Source organism: Anoplopoma fimbria, chromosome 18, assembly GCF_027596085.1.
Source record: "Anoplopoma fimbria isolate UVic2021 breed Golden Eagle Sablefish chromosome 18, Afim_UVic_2022, whole genome shotgun sequence".
Classification (NCBI taxonomy): Eukaryota; Metazoa; Chordata; class Actinopteri; order Perciformes; family Anoplopomatidae; genus Anoplopoma; species Anoplopoma fimbria.
In genome coordinates this window covers 13,380,856-13,396,568 of record NC_072466.1, presented here as the reverse complement: position 1 = coordinate 13,396,568, position 15,713 = coordinate 13,380,856, and the positions used below count along the sequence as shown (strand labels likewise).

General features: G+C 41.5%; 2 protein-coding genes across 2 annotated transcripts in view; one reads left to right on the top strand and one right to left on the bottom strand.

Annotated features, from left to right (window-relative positions):
* Window positions 1-1,541: 1,541 nt before the first annotated feature.
* Window positions 1,542-7,691, top strand: LOC129107588 (synaptotagmin-14-like). Its single transcript, XM_054619089.1, has 8 exons — window positions 1,542-1,955; window positions 2,166-2,343; window positions 2,713-2,850; window positions 4,094-4,350; window positions 4,876-5,313; window positions 6,095-6,275; window positions 6,666-6,722; window positions 7,375-7,691. Exons 1-8 carry the CDS (start codon window positions 1,542-1,544, stop codon window positions 7,689-7,691), a joined length of 1,980 nt encoding a protein of 659 aa, XP_054475064.1.
* Window positions 7,692-10,352: 2,661 nt separating this feature from the next.
* Window positions 10,353-15,713, bottom strand: part of extl3 (exostosin-like glycosyltransferase 3) — a 29,756-nt gene continuing 24,395 nt past the window's right edge. Inside the window, exons 4-6 of the mRNA XM_054618934.1 lie at window positions 15,222-15,366; window positions 14,981-15,109; window positions 10,353-13,234 (exon numbers count right to left, since the gene is read on the bottom strand). Of these exons, the coding sequence (XP_054474909.1) occupies window positions 13,025-13,234; window positions 14,981-15,109; window positions 15,222-15,366 (484 nt within the window). The 3' untranslated portion in view covers window positions 10,353-13,024. The remainder of the gene's footprint in view (window positions 13,235-14,980; window positions 15,110-15,221; window positions 15,367-15,713) is intronic.

The following is a 15,713-nucleotide window of genomic DNA, read 5'->3' as shown; positions in this document are numbered from 1 at the left end:
TGGAACAAGCACTGACTGTTGAAAAGCACAATAGCTGATGTTGACCCCCGACTTACGAGTCAACATTTTAGGAGTTTGACTACCAAATACAACGCGTATCATCAAATAGGTTTATTTGTGGTATCAAAGTGGAGTTGTTTACAGCTTTGAAAGCATTTTGTTAGCTTGCCGCCTTAGGTGTTTGTTTCTATTTATAGCATATTCTTTTCTTAAGAATAAACTTGGTTTGGAAATGTATCTCTTACATCAGTATTATGTTTGTCTAATTTTTTTGTTTCCTCCTTTTTTTCTGTCTATCTTTCCTTTTCCTTCCCCCGACTCTCCTCTTCCCTCCCTCTTTATTTCTGTTCTCCTCCCTCTTAGTCTCTCCTGAGCTTCTGGGTGTCCTGTCTTCCATTGCAGCCTTCATGGCGTTGATGGCTCTGTTTTTTCTTTACCTCAGCAACAAGCTGTCAGTGGGGAGTCCGGCAGATCTGTCACATCTCAGTGGCTATAAGAACAACCAGCCAGGTACTCAACACATATGTAGATCTACCACAGTGGCTGCATTTACACACAATATTATCGGCTCATTTAGTGCAAAACATGTGCATTTCCTCTGAGTGAAATGGTTGCTCTTATGCAGATTATAAACTGGGATAGCAATGCTCCCAAAACAAAAAAATATCTATCACTAATATACAAATGACAATTTTCATTGAAAGGATAGAAGCATAAGGGAGGAGGGTTTAATGCTAATGTTACTTTGCATACAAAATGTGTTCCACCATAAGTGGGTTAATTGTATGTTTGTATGCACAACTGTCCAGCTGTGTATCTGACTGCATTTTTCCAGAGTAAGGCAAAGTGCGAGGTCATGTTTGTATGATTTATTCATAATTCAGATTCAGCTTTACATACAAGAATAACTTCAGAGCCACCATTTTCCACAGATGATAATTAATGCCTAATTACAGTATAAGTCACATTTTTTTATTAATGTTATAAGCCGCTTCAATAACAGGACGGTACAATCAAAAGGGTTGCTTCCTCGCTCCAAGAGTCTCGCTCCTCCTTCTTCAATGATGGCCGACCTTGATTAATTTCTGGGTCACTGGATGGAGGACGGAGGAGTGAGGAACGGAGGAAGCATAATTAAAGCACCCAGAGTCGGAAATGTGAACAGAGAACTGTGTGGAAAAACACGGAATGAGTCATGAATGTGTAAAATCAGAGTTAAGAGGATGCTTAACTCCCAACAAAACTGAGACCATAGAATTCTGATTTTCTTGTCTTTTTGCAGTGCAGCAATGATTAACGTACATATTATTGTCATTGTTTTCGACCCTATTATAATGTCTGAAACAGTTGAATACAAAAACACTGTGAAAAAGCTCTTTTTACCAAATATGTTTTATAATCTTTACAATCACCACATTGGTTTGAACTCAGCACACACTGTGATGCTGCCGCTACACCCTTCTAACCACCACATGTCCGTGTCAGTGCCTCTGATGAGCTAATCTAGCGGCCAGTGTGGTGACGGGATCCCCGGCTGAGAGATGGCCTTCTTCAAGAGCTTCCAGCAGAACATCCCATCTGTCAACATTTCCTCCCTCCTGGACTCGGTCACCAGCCGCGTGGATGACCTGGCCAACGCCGTCAGTGACGCCACGTACGCTGTCAGCGACCAGCTGACGGAGCAGGTCACCACTATCATCAGCAAGGTGCAAGACGAGGAAGATGGGGAGAACAGCGGCCAGGAATCTGGTCAGATTTCCACGGCACAGGAAGGAGGACGCAAAGTAAGCAACGCGGCCTCAAAGACCAACCAGTCCGGTGATGCTATCGAGGCTGAGAGCACTGCGAGCCAGCTGGAGTGGGAGTGGAGGGACGGATGCTGGCGAGTGAAAAAGACAGAAGCCGAGTTAGCAGAGGAAGAGAAGAGGAAGAAGGAGGAGAAGGAGGTGCAGGAGAAAAAAGAGCAGAGGAGAAAAGAGAGGAGAGAGAAGCAGCTGGAAAGAGAAGCCAAGGCACAGAAAATCAAAGAGGAATCCCAAGATGGAGAGCAAGAAGAGGAAGCAGATGCTTTAGAGAAAAAAGACAACAGTGGTGGACAAGACAGAAAGGTGAGTGTCAGCGGAGACAGCTCAACCGCTCAAGCACCTCCATCACCTGGTTCTGAGTATGAAGGCAGGTTATCAAAGCAGAAAAAGCAAAAAGAAGAGGGAGAAGAGAAGGTAGAGGTGGCGGACAGCCTTGAGAGAGAGGGAGATGACGAGGAAGAGGCCGAGCTTTCTAAATCTCCCTCAACAGTGAAAAGGAAAAAGGCAGACAAGAAGAAGAGGAAAGGAGCCAAGGAGAGTCCGAAGAAATCAGAAGAGGCCTCGGATGTGGAGAAGAAGAAGGAGAAAGGGAAGAAAAGCAAGAAGAAAAAGAAAGGAAAAGGTTAGATGGTGTGCTGCTTCCCTTTCACCGCCTGGGTCTCTTCTTCTTCTTCTTCTTCTTCTTCTTCTTCTTCTTCTTCTTCTTCTTCTTCTTCTTCTTCTTCTTCTTCTTCTTCTTCTCTTTGGAGTCACAAACTGATGTTCTTACCCTGAAATTCAGCTCTCCAGAGTGCTGTGTGCCAGTTTCAGCATCTGCATCTTTGTTCTTGTCTCTCTTCACTGCACATATTGTGTTTTGTAAGATGAATGTTGTGTTTGAACAAAAGTCTCTGTGTGTTCTATCCAGAGGGAGTTTTATCAGACAGCGAGGAGGACAAAGGCCCCGAGGCTGTGGCCCAGCAGAACACAACTTCTGCATGGAGCAACAAAAGCAAACAGTCCACTGAGCAGGGAGGCTACAGCAGTGAAGCCTCCAGCGAACGGGGTGAGAGGGTGTATAGTTCTACAAAACTTTTTACAAAAATACAAGACACACTTATGATGAATAAAAATAAAAATAATTAAAGCACATAACGTAAATTATAGTTTAAGATTGATCAAATAACAGCAATAATCACTGGTGGACAAGTACACAGATATTCTATTTAAGTAAAAGCAGAAATACTACAGCAAAGACATACTTTGTTACAAATAAAATTCAGATATTCAACATGTTACTTAAGTAAAAGTACAAAAGTATTTGCACGAAATAAACTTAAAAACTATGCATAAATTGCTTTAATGTTAAAGCCAGTAAACGTAGGGCTATTAAGTACTATATACACTGCTGGTCAAGTCTTTATCCATAATAATAAAAATATCATCATTTATTTTTGATTTTATTTTTGATTATTAAGCTGAATCTGCAAAGTATCTTAAGCTGTCAAATAAATGCAGTGGAGTAAAAAGTACAATAATCCCTCTGAAATTTAGTGAAGTAGAAGTATAAAGTAGCAGTAATACACTATAATACAATTTATATAATCTATATATTAATACATAATAATAAGGACAAGATAAATACATAATATATATATATATATATATATATATAAAGACAAAAAACATTGGACTCAAGTACAGTACTTGAGTAAATTTGTTGGTACTTTGTTACTTTACATCTCTTCAAACTAAAAAAAAATATTAACAGACAGAGGTAACATTTATACTAGCCTGATATTTTTCACTTCACACTTAATATACTTATTTATATTATTTCCCATCTGGGGAGTTTCAGGGCCAAGATTATCAAACAACTGATTCACCTCCTATTCATTCAAAGTTTGACATTATGGTTAATACATTTATTCAAGTTATGTCATGAGTTGTATTGATCTTCAAACTCCCAGCAAGAAAGCAAACAAACGTATTTTAAAAAATGTCAAACTATTCCTTTAATTGTAATTGAAATTACTTAATTGTATAACGATACACGGTAACTTATTCTTTCTTTGCTTTTTACAACACTTCATTGGACCTACATGATGATTACACAGAGTTTGAACACCTCTAGGCTGTGTCATTTTTAAAGTGGGGTCGGCACAGTTTAAGAGGTTAACTTGACTCTGCGGTCGACTATACGTTGCATACTTAATGGTTATTTCTGCTGAGCACAGTATGTCTCCGATAACACACCCTATAGTATCACATTCCTCCCTCTGCATCCCTCTTTATCATTGTCGTGGAAGCAGCCAACAGCATCCAGAGAATAAAGAAAAAGTCCTCCGTCAGTGAGCCCCAGCCTCCTCCGTACCAGGACGAGGGTTCGGCGGCGCGCGTGTCCTCTCGTTCCCGCTCGGAGCGAGCTGTCCGGAGGGGGTCGTCCCCACAGCACTGCGACAGTGAGGCCAGCGAGGCCAGTGTAGACCAGGACACTGAGAGCTACCTCAACAAAGGCTGTGAGGAGGACATACCCAGTGACAGCACCGCTGTGCTGGGACCAGAGGTGAGATCAGAGCTGCTGTATGCTCCCCTCTCTGTCTGTAACCAACTCTTTATAGTTGTTTTAGTTTATAGTATTTATATATAAGGATATGGAATGGAAAAGGTTGGTGGTTTTACTTGTTTCAGAAGGAAAACAAATGAAACAGCATTGTTACAGTTTCTTCAGTATATCTTGATATCACATCTGACCCAGTTCCAAGAATTATAACCCCTACGGATCAATATATTGGTTTATTTATTAATAATAGGTTCTCTGACTTGTCTTCGTCACAACAAGAGCTGAAAAAAAAGTTTTGCAGCAGGAAACATTTTTCTATTATTATTATTTCAATATTTTTGATACTTACACAACATAAAATCAGCACCACAAAACTAAAAGAAACAGAATATTTGATTTTAAATGGTTTTCTTTTATATGATTTGACTTAACTAATACTAGTCAGGAACAGGAGTAAGTTGATGAAGATCCGTCTAACAGGTAAGAGTCCCTCCTCTTTCATACTCTGATTCTCTTTCCTCCATTCAGGACGGCTCCGGTCCTCAGCTCCCCACTGCCTACGAGCCAGAGCCATTCGCCAAGTATGGCACCCTGGACGTCGCCTTCGAGTACGATTCCGGTGAGCAGTGGTTGGCAGTGACTGTCACTGCGGCAACGGACATCCCTGCTCTCAAACAGACGGGCAACATCGCGTGGCAGGTCCACCTGGTCCTGCTGCCAACCAAGAAGCAACGGGCCAAGACCGGGGTGCAGAAGGGTCCGTGTCCTGTTTTTACAGAAACATTTAAGTTTTCCAGAGTGGAACAGGAGGCCCTGGGGGACTACGCTGTTCGATTCCGCCTGTACAGCATCAGGCGGATGAAAAAGGAGAAGGTCCTGGGAGAGAAGGTGTTCTACCTGACTAAGCTCAACCTGCAGGGAAAGATCGCTCTACCTGTCACCCTGGAGCCGGGCTCCGAACTCACAGTGAGAACACTTTGGGAATTTCTTTCTTTCACTCTGAATAATATCTGAAGCCATAAATAAGTCTTTGGCTTCAACGAAGGACACTTTTCATAATCTATTCTTCTTCTTCTTTTTATTTTCTCAATTCAGTTTTAGATGTCTTTTGTTCAAATCCAATCAATATTCAATTCACCATAATGTAAAACAATGGACTGCAAAAAATCCTCGCATTTGAGGAGCTGGAACTGACAAATGTTTGTCCCTTTTTTCTTGGTTATCAAAATAGTTAATTTCCCATGATTAATTGATTAATCGACTAATTGTTTGGTTTTAAATTAGTTTATGTTTAAACAAGATTTAATTATTTTGTTAAAGGAAGAAGTTTCCCTGCATCATTAGATGCACTATTTCAGTGAGACCTTCACACAAAATGTCAAAGAGATCTAGCATCTAAACATTTGCCAATTAGTCTTTGTACAGCTATTGATGAAGTGAATGCTATTAGTTGAGCAGGTATTTGAAAATGAAAATGAAAATCAGCTTTATTTGGTCAAGTACACTTACACACACAGTTACATATATACACGAAATGTCTCTTCTGCATTTGACCCATACCTGAGGAGCAGTTTTATTTGGTCATAAACCAAATTATTAAATATCAATTTTTTTTAAAAGTGATGGCACTAGAATGTAAAGCCAGTGGGTCAACAAATGTATTATTCATTCTGAAGGGGAAAGGTCTGTACTATATTTCATGGCTAGTAGTTGTTTGACTAACTCGCTGTGTGTTTCATCCTGTTAGGGTTGCGGCTCTGTGGTGAGCGTTTCTCGCAGTGCAGGAGCTCTGTCCTATCGCTCTACTGAAGACTCTTCCATGCCAGAGATCCTCCTGGGTCTCCTCTACAACTCTGCCACGGGACAGTTATCTGCTGAGGTCATCCAGGGAAGCCACTTCAAAACCACGGCGTCTGATAAACCCGTCAGTACGTACACAAGTTTCATGTTAAATTGTTTCATTCTTGGGTTTTGTGCAAGCTGTGTTTGAGTTGGCAATGTACATTTTCTTTTCAGTAAAGTTCTCCCTTGTAATTTGGCTTCACCAAAGTGTGCTGCTACACTAAGCAATTGTTTTGGCAAAACGGACGGGCAAGACTCCCACCAGCTGACAAATTGTGCACCATTACATTTAAATATTAATTGGCAACAGCACCAGCTTTTTAATAACCTAAGTGACTAAAGCCAAAGTGCTAAAGCAATTGCTGATTAGTATGAGAGTTTCCAATGAAAGCTGACCTTCTGGTGTGTATCACAATATTTAAACTGCTTCCTGTTTTTCTTCTTTCCACCTTTGTGTGCCGTGGTGTGTGACACAGACGGTCTGTTCTGTTGTATAAAACACTTCGTAGGGGGGCAGCTTTATATCATGAGAGGTAAGTCAGCAGTGAATTACTAGTAACCTCATCAGTGTTAGGAATCTTTGAATCATGTGTAGATAATAACACGTCACATATTCGCTCCATTGGATTCATTTCTATTAATGCGCAAATAAATGATGAAAACTTGTAATCCTCAAAATATTTGGGTGGTTTATCCTAATTTCAGAGCAACATATTTTTTTTCTCTTGTATGTAGTTTTGGTTTTATTTGTCTTGTTTGTGGCGCTCTCAGCACTAAGAAGTTGTAGTAGTTTCATATTTAACTGACAGATATGAGAGTTGAATCAATTTTGAAACCTAATTTTGGCAAGAAGTGCGGAACTATTCTTTTTCTTGGTATTATTAAGTGAGCCGCTTAATAATACGAAGCACGCTCTACCTGTTAAGCTACCGGGGCAGCCCTAAAATGTATTCATTAATGCTGTAAGTACCAGTCTTAAGTCCTGGTCTTCACTGAGTCCTGGTTCAGGTAACTTCCATGCACTGACTCTACTTCCGAGCTTTAACCTTTTCTTTGATTAGTGCGCATTCAAATGTAAAAAAACGTGCGCCTATATAAAAGGGCAAGCACAGTTAGTTTGTTGTAGTAACAAAATCCCGCCACACGATGGCGCTCTCTCATCGCTCTCCCACACTTCCTTTTCAGACACCTACGTGAAGCTGACCATGCTGGACTCAAAGGGGAAAGAGATGTCCAAGTGTAAGACGGCCGTGTGCCGCGGCCAGCCCAACCCCACCTACAAGGAGACGTTCTTGTTCCAGGTGGCGCTCTTCCAGCTGTCCGAAGTGTCTCTGGTGCTGTCGGTGTTCTGCCGCCGGAGCAGCATGAGGCCCAGGGAGAGGCTGGGCTGGGTCTCCCTGGGCCTCAACAGCACCGGCGAGGAGCAGCAGACCCACTGGACTGAGATGAAAGAGGGGGAGGGACAGCAGGTCTGCCACTGGCACACCCTCACCGACACATAGGGGGAAGAGTTACGAAGACTGACGATGACAACATTCCCTGGACGGTCAGAGTTTGTGGGGAGCAGGAGGCACCTTGTGAGATGTGTGATGTGTGTGTGTGTGTGTGTGTGTGTGTGTGTGTGTGTGTGTGTGTGTGTGTGTGTGTGTGTGTGTGTGTGTGTGTGTGTGTGTGTGTGTGTGTGTGTGTGTTGCATACAGGTGTGAGAGCGGGCATGGGTTCCCGGTCTTCACTGCCAGAGACTGCATGCATTGAAACCCTTTAATGTGCAGACTGACTTTATTGGTAGAGGTGGAGGTGGAGGTGTACACTCCAGCGCCAGCCTTTTTATTGACACGACGAGGCAGACTAAAAATGAATTACATTATAATTACTGAAAAATACCAAGAACAGAAGGAGGTTTTCCAGTAATTCTGCCTTCAGCGAGATCTGCATGTACACTAAATGTTTACTGGACAATGTTAAGACTCTTCCAAACATTTTCTGTCTCTGAATCTTGGACCAAAGAGCTCGGTCCACGACTAGCGGACTCCTCCCTGTTTTTCTTCTGGGCTTCTCTGGACCTCAGCTGCCACCAGCATACCAGACATTTCTCTATCAGTCATAGCCATTGACAGAAGAGAAGGAGATGAAAAGACTGTTACAAAAGGGCCTACAACATGCTGCAACTATGCTTACAAGCGACGCTTTGTACAGTTTGTTTACATGCACATGACATTATGCAAGAGTCATTCATTGGTTTTTCCCTTTTTGTGTTTAATTCAGTTCAATCAGTCAAATGGTTTACCAGATGTATGGGTGTCTCTTTGGGGATTGTGCTACACAAAGACAGCTTTTTATTTATTTTTTATTGTGGTCTTGCATAACCCGGTTCTCTATGCATCTGACGCCACTTTAAACGAGGGGAATGAAATTCTGTCTTGTGCTCTGAGCGCCGAGCTTCTTGCAGAATTGGACACAGCTCTGCAAGCCACTGGTATCAAAGAGCAGCTTCCTTTCCTGTGTAATACAGATTGAGCCTGTTTCACCATTCAGCCTTCTGACAACTCAGCCATGTTCATTCATGTAGAAACACGGTGCTTCCCGCTGAGGAGGGATATGCAAAAGCCAATTCCTCCTCCAATAAACCTGGCTGTCTCTCTGAGGACTGAGGCAGTGGCGATAACAGCAGCGCTGGCTGTGAATTGAACTGGAGTGGAAAAATTAAATTAATGCAAAAAAAAAAAAAAAAAAAGATAAGGAAATATTTTCTTATTACAAGTGAATGGAAGATGGATTATTGAATAAAGGCTAAAATAAATGGAAAACATTGTCCAAAAGTGTGAGAAATCTGGTTTTACCTGCGCTGTTCTCATCTGGATCAAAGCCAGTCTTTAACACTCATCAAAGAAAAGCTATGAGTCAGAAAATCCCCCCAAAAACACATCTGAAGACTTCCCAGCCACACCCCACGTCTCAGTCAAAAGTATGAATACCTCTCTCAATCGCTCTGCTGGCTGAAGCTTAAGGGTGTGGGATGCATTCTTCTTCTCCTCGTCCCGGTGATGTCACATGTGACCCCCCTCCTCTGGCTCTGGGGTTCTGTAACCACACCTCGCCCCGGCACTTCTGCTGCAGGGCCGCATTTCTTCCAAGTCAAGTTTTATTCATTATAAGAAGAAAATACAAACTACATGTCTAGCATTCCTGCCAGATAAACAATTGGCTTTTGACGCGTAACCATGGTAACCGCATGTGACCAAACGATGATCTGTAAAGAAAAATCACAAAAGTCTGAACTACTTTTAAAAATATATTAAACCTGGCAAAGGGAAATCTAATCCGGACACTTCAATTGAAGCGTTATTGACATTACAGAGCTGTACACCATTGTCTGTTAGAAATGTGGTTGTCATTACCACATTGCATTGTGGGATATTTATGCAGGGGTAGTGTCCAGTGTTGGCAATCCGTTTTATTTTACAGGAAATAGTACGCAATTACGCAACATCTCACATAAGCCTACTGTTTTAGTGTTCTGTATATGCTGGGATGGAATTTCAGACAGAATCTTAGTAAGTCACATACAATATGCCAGGATGCCCCTCTGCATCTGGGCACATTTTGCAGTATGCAAGCCATCATGCTTCTCTGTCTATTCTGACCAAATAATGATCGAACGAACAACATAAAACATATATATTTTTTATTAAGTTATAGAGGTGCTGGTGGGGGTTTTAGCCGCTAGCTGTAGCTTCATCTTCACCACATGTTAACTCGACAAGAAAACAAATAAACCCATATTCCCGAAAGGTGGAACAATTATCAAATAGTGAAGGTGCAGTAATGTGTTTTGCAAAGACGGAGAAAAGAATGAGGCCATAATTCCAATCATGTTTTAACAATGTTGAGAGTTTTTATTTCCATTAATCTGGCCTTCAATGGTATGTTTGACACGGTCATCAGTCCACATCAGTCTGGCACAAGCCCAAGCAGCGTTGCAGGTGGCTGGAGCCTCACCAACAGTTGTGATTCAGACCCAGGAGCACATTGTTTCACAGCTCCTAACTACTAGCAGGGTGACTGCGGCCTTCCAGGGAATTTTCATCCTGCTCTGGGCCACGGAAAACCAGCTGTGCCACAGATCCTAGAGGAGAGGAGAGAGGAGGGAGAGGGGAGGGGAGGGGGGGGGGGGAGGATGACCAAGGACTGGAGGAATGGGAGGCTTTGACTTCCAACGTATCAGCTGCCCCCATTTATGCCCCAGGACAGGTTTAGTCAGCCAGGTAATTATGAGGCCCCCAGAGCTTCAATAAAAGTGTTCAGGTGTGACGAGGTTTGGAACCAGGCTGGTTTTTTTTCCATCTCTGTTGCAGCTAAAGTGTACATTATCTGTATGGTCATTTTACACCAGTGTAATTAGGAATTTCGCTCTTCATCTATCCTGTTTGGCTAAAAATGCCTAATCAAATATTTGTATATTTCACTGGAGAGGCCAGAGAGCAGCAGCAGCAGCAGCAGCCACCTGGAGCAGGGAGACATTTGGCTTCAAAGACATTTTACTGCTTCCCCACTGACTGTTGCAGAAGCTCAGTTAAGGACATTCTGTTACAGGTCGACCTTCCTAACAATTAGTTCATCTTGACATCTATAAAACACAATGGTCTGACTGAGTGCTGCTCTCAGGTCAGTTCCACCTCAAGCATTCAGTGGCATGAGCGAGTTCCCCTTGGCAAAGAAAGATAAGCTCACGGCTCAATCAGGTTGGAACGTCTTCGCGATAAGGAATAATAAACTACAACGTCTTGTCATTTTATTGAATGTGTCATTATCAGTTTAAAAAAATCTTTTTTTTTAACAATATATTCAATAAATATACAGGAACCATGGACTTATGAGAGTTTTTGTGTCATAAAAGCATCCTCACAGTTAGAACCTTTTAGGATGGGAAAAAAAATTAAAAATACTAAACTTATCCAAATATATCTTTTCAAGGGGATTTCTTTACGTTGATCTTTTTCCTCAGATTACAGGAATTAAGTCTGGTCAAATAAAATACTTTGGATTTATAATACATGATGGGAAGGACTCCAAAGGATTGACTCCTAAAAAGTACCATGCAGAGTGGATCAGGGTGAACCAGACTGCATCCGTTTAGCAGCCTTTCACACTGTGCACCCTGCAAACTACGCTGTAAAGCAGCAGACATTGTACCTATTTGGCAAAGAAAACATTCATCAAGCAATGGTAAAAAAAAAAAACAAACATGGCCCAGGAAGGTGAAATAACCATGGTGGGACAAATCTAATACTTCTGTCTCAGAACCAGAGCTGGCAATATATTAAGACAATAGTTTAATAGTTTATGCTTATTTGGTCTCTGGTGGAGGGTTAGATGAGAACATCTGGGAACACCGTCTCATTTTGACACAATATTTTTAACGCATTTAAGAAACAAGAAGTTAATTAGTGAGCTTCAGAGGTTCTGATTTTGGTACTTTTTGACAGAGCCGGGCTAGTTGTTAATCCTTGTTTTCCAGTCTGTATGCTAAAATAAGCTAAGCTAAGCTAAGCTAACTCGACAGATCTGAGAGGCAAAGACGTTCTCATCTAACCAACTGCCTGAAAGCAAAAACGCTGATTTCCTAAAATGTCAAACTATTCCCTTTAAACTTTTACTTTATTTTACCATAATCCTAATAGCACATTTAATCTTCTTTATAATTACATCACATTTTGGCAACTGTGATTCTTGACTTTGTTACACTTCAGTTAAGGGACATTGCAACCGTTGATTGGTTAATTATTAATTATTAATTATTATTATTATTATTATTATTACTACATTTAAAACATGACTACTTCAACCTCGGACCAATTTTACAAACATTAGTAAACGCCTTAGAGCATAAAAAACAGGCCATTTCAAGTACTCATGTAAGAGCGCAGATCCTGTAAGCAGAACAAAACGACAAAATTGCGGCTGGTTTTCATGACAAATTTGAGGCATTATGGTGACCGCTGAAGTGAATTCCTTCCTGAAAACGTAACACTACTAAACATGATCGGGCCAACTCTTCAGTTGAGGTCCTGTCTCGTTCTCAGACTTTAAAGCCTGAGTCTGATCTCCCACAGGCCGAGGTTCTGGAAAATGTCCGTTCAACAGAGATTTATACATTTAGACATTATATATATATTAAAAAAAAAAAAAAAAAAAAAGATAGAAAGAAAGATTGTTCAATAAAATACTTCTGACCATCAGTGCTTCTCTCACGTTCACGAACAAGAAGAGTAGTTTGTAACTGTAAAATGGAAGAAAAGAAAAAAAAAAACGCAGTGTCAACCATGTGCTGCTGCCACTTTTGACCTACTAACTGAAAGTGTCAACAAGCTGCTGGGCCGAACTGCTGTCCGTCACTGATTCAGAGACTGATAGCTCCAGTCAGGTAGAGTTTATCCTGGGAGAATATCTGTACACTGTGTACAACTGTCCTTTTTTTTCCCTCAGCAGGCTGTGAAGAGGTGCAAATGACATCTGTAGTGGTTGATGATGGAGCATGATAGAAGAACATGAAAAAGGAGGAGTGACATCCACTGAAAAGGCTCATTTTGTTGGCAGTGGTTCCTTTCAGCTTCCACTCCTCAGATCTTCAGTGGAGTTGTGGATTAGACTACCAAACCAACAGTTTTTAAGGTTAACTTGTTTCTCCCACCAAAAATCTTTCCTTCTGTGCATTTATCTGGCAGTCCATCCATCCTCATCACTGCTCGCAGTGGGAGCTGCTGGTCTTATAAATACCTCCAGTCCTTCAGTCCTCTCTGCTTTTGGCTCTCTGCTGGGCCACTCAGCCCCGATGCTAGATGAACTTGAAGCACTTGGTCTTGTCGTGGGGCAAACGAGTCTTAAAAAGCACAGAGTCCACGCGAAACTGCGTGTAGAGCAGTGGCATGTAGCCGTACACCTTGACGAAGAAGTTGATGCACTTGTGGCGTTCGTGGAAATGCGAGTCATCGTGTGAAAGGGCCTGAGGGCAGCCGGGACAGCGGAAAGTCCAACGCGATGTTACCTGATATGGATAGAGATAGAGAGAGAGAGAGAGAGAGAGAGAGAGAGAGAGAGACAGTCAGCCTGTATGTCATTAATGCATATGGTACATCACAGCATAATGCTCAACATCCATGTCGGGTTTATCGGATAGCCCTTTTCACAACTTGCAGCTCCACTGTGCCGCTCAATCTGGAAAGCCGTCTTCGTTAACGTTGGCAGCTCTTTATTTGATTTGGGGACGTTTAGAACCCAGTAACCTTTGCCAAACTCGTTATCAGAGAGAGCGTTATGGTTGCCAAACAACGTCTGGTCCTCATCCTAAAAGGCTTGATTTTTTTTCCAATTTTAAAAGTCAGAACATACTGTTAGAAAATTTGACCACATATGTAAGCTAAGGAGCCAAATGGGGTTATTTTATAATAAAATAAAAGTCAGATCTTCTATTTTACTCACACTACTACCAATAACTAGCTCTACACTATAATAAAATAACATTGCCGTTTCAGAATGCAGACTCTTTTCAATAAATCATTTTCCAGGGCTTTTTCAGGGATTAACTAGCTTCTATGACGGAAAAGGATCGCGTCGTACACCAATATTTTCCTTGCTGTGGAAGTCTGATATAAAAGATATGCGGTCTATTCCATGATAAAAAAATCAACTATTAATATGCTTGGAAAAAATTAGCCTGGTTCGTTTTTTCCACTGACAGGCTCAGATTGTTATTATAAGTGTCTGAGAACATTAGGAAAAACGATTATCTTTCTTTACATTTTGTTCGATCCGGTCTGTTTGTTATTGTGTTCAACCAAATCTCGCTCAAGGAGATGTCTCTGCAATCTCCAGTTGTTTCCACATCAACGTCAGATAATAAATAATAAACCTTCTTGAAGGGGTTCTTGCCATAAAGTTGTCAGTCAATAACATCATAACCTTTGCATGTCAGTGGAAAAAACAAGTCATTTTAGAGAGCGTACATTGACTGCTAGGAATTGCTCCGAGTGATTACACTGCAGCCCGATTTGCGGCTGCCAACTGCAGCGTTATCCCCCCCCATAATGGACCAATTTCCATAGTTGTTGTCCCCGTTGGTCACTTAGACACGAAACATTGGGAAACTATGGTCTAGGTTTAAAAAATACTGAAGTCACCCTTTAAAACTACATCAATGTTGTAGAAAAAGACAAATATCCCTAAAAGCCAAGTTTGACTGCTGTTAATTCATCAGCAGCTATGCATAAAAACAATTCGTTTTCAGTTTTATTTGGGCTAAAAGAAAAATATAGTCCCTCTCCATTAGGGACGCCACATTCAAACGTGCCCCAAATTCATTATTCACAAGGCTTATTCCTAACAGTGAATTACTGTCATGCAACACACTCCACCAAAGCAGTCCTTAATTCCCCTCTGAAATACCCCTGAATATTAACACACCACTTTATCAAAAAGAACTTAAACCGAGGGCTGCAATAACATTTCTGCTCCAACAGCTTCCATGGCTTGATTGCTATAATTATTTGTCTAGCCAATACGCACAGCAGTAACAAATGTCCTTCCGATAAAAATCCGGTGGACAAAATCAGGCATAACGCACCAATTCGATCCTGTGTTTTTGATTTATCATTTGTGGGGAATATTGGATATGTCAATTTGAGTAATGGCAAAGCTAAGTGGGCAAAAATATAAATACACAGCACCCTGAGGCAGACACAATGTTTGCTGGTGCTGAGCGGAGCACAGCCGGCCTGCATGCTCCGTCACTGACCTTGATGGGGGGTTTGCGGGTGATGTGAGAGACCAGGAAGTTCATGGCAATGTCCTCGCAGTTTATGTACTCGTCCACCATGTCCCGGATGGCTTGGGGCATCACGTAGGAGTACAGGTAGGCGTAGTACTACAAAAGATACAAACACGAATTGAAGAAGTGAATGATACGGCTATGAGACAGCAAAAAGGTAAATTGTGTTAAATGCTGTATGTCTTTTTTTTGGAGTATAAGATCTGACCTTATGGAAGAAAGCAGCTCCTGTCAGGACCATGGAGAGCTCACAGGAGTAGTTGGAGTTGTACAGCCAGGACTGGTGGTTCACGTCCCATGCATGATACCTCCCGGGGAAACCCACGATGCGATCTCTGGCCTCACGCCACACTCTGGGAGACACCGCAGAACTCAGAGTCAGCAGAATTCTTCTTTTTAAAATCAAGTAATTAAGACGTGACGGGGCAGAATTAATCCGTCTTTTATTGACGACATTATCTTATTTGTCACTTTTTGAATGGTCATTAGTTTGGTTTCCAAGTGTCCGTCTGTTCATATGCCACCATTTTACAATCCATCTGTTTAAACTTGTTATCAACTGTTTCCAGGCAATGTGACAACTATTTCCCCCTTGGGAGCAATTAAGTAACCATTCATTTGTCTTCTATAAGTATATTAAAGACCAAATTGTCTCTCTTGGCTCATAATCACACATAATGTAGCCCAGTTACTGCAGGAA

Coding starts and splice junctions, on each gene's coding strand:
- LOC129107588 (XM_054619089.1), top strand. CDS start 1,542: ATGGCCTTCTTCAAGAGCTTCCAGCAGAACATCCCATCTGTCAACATT. Junction 1,956..2,165: donor AGGAGAAGGAGGTGCAGGAG/AAAAAAGAGCAG, acceptor CCTGGTTCTGAG/TATGAAGGCAGGTTATCAAA. Junction 6,276..6,665: donor GGCGTCTGATAAACCCGTCA/GTACGTACACAA, acceptor TGTGTGACACAG/ACGGTCTGTTCTGTTGTATA.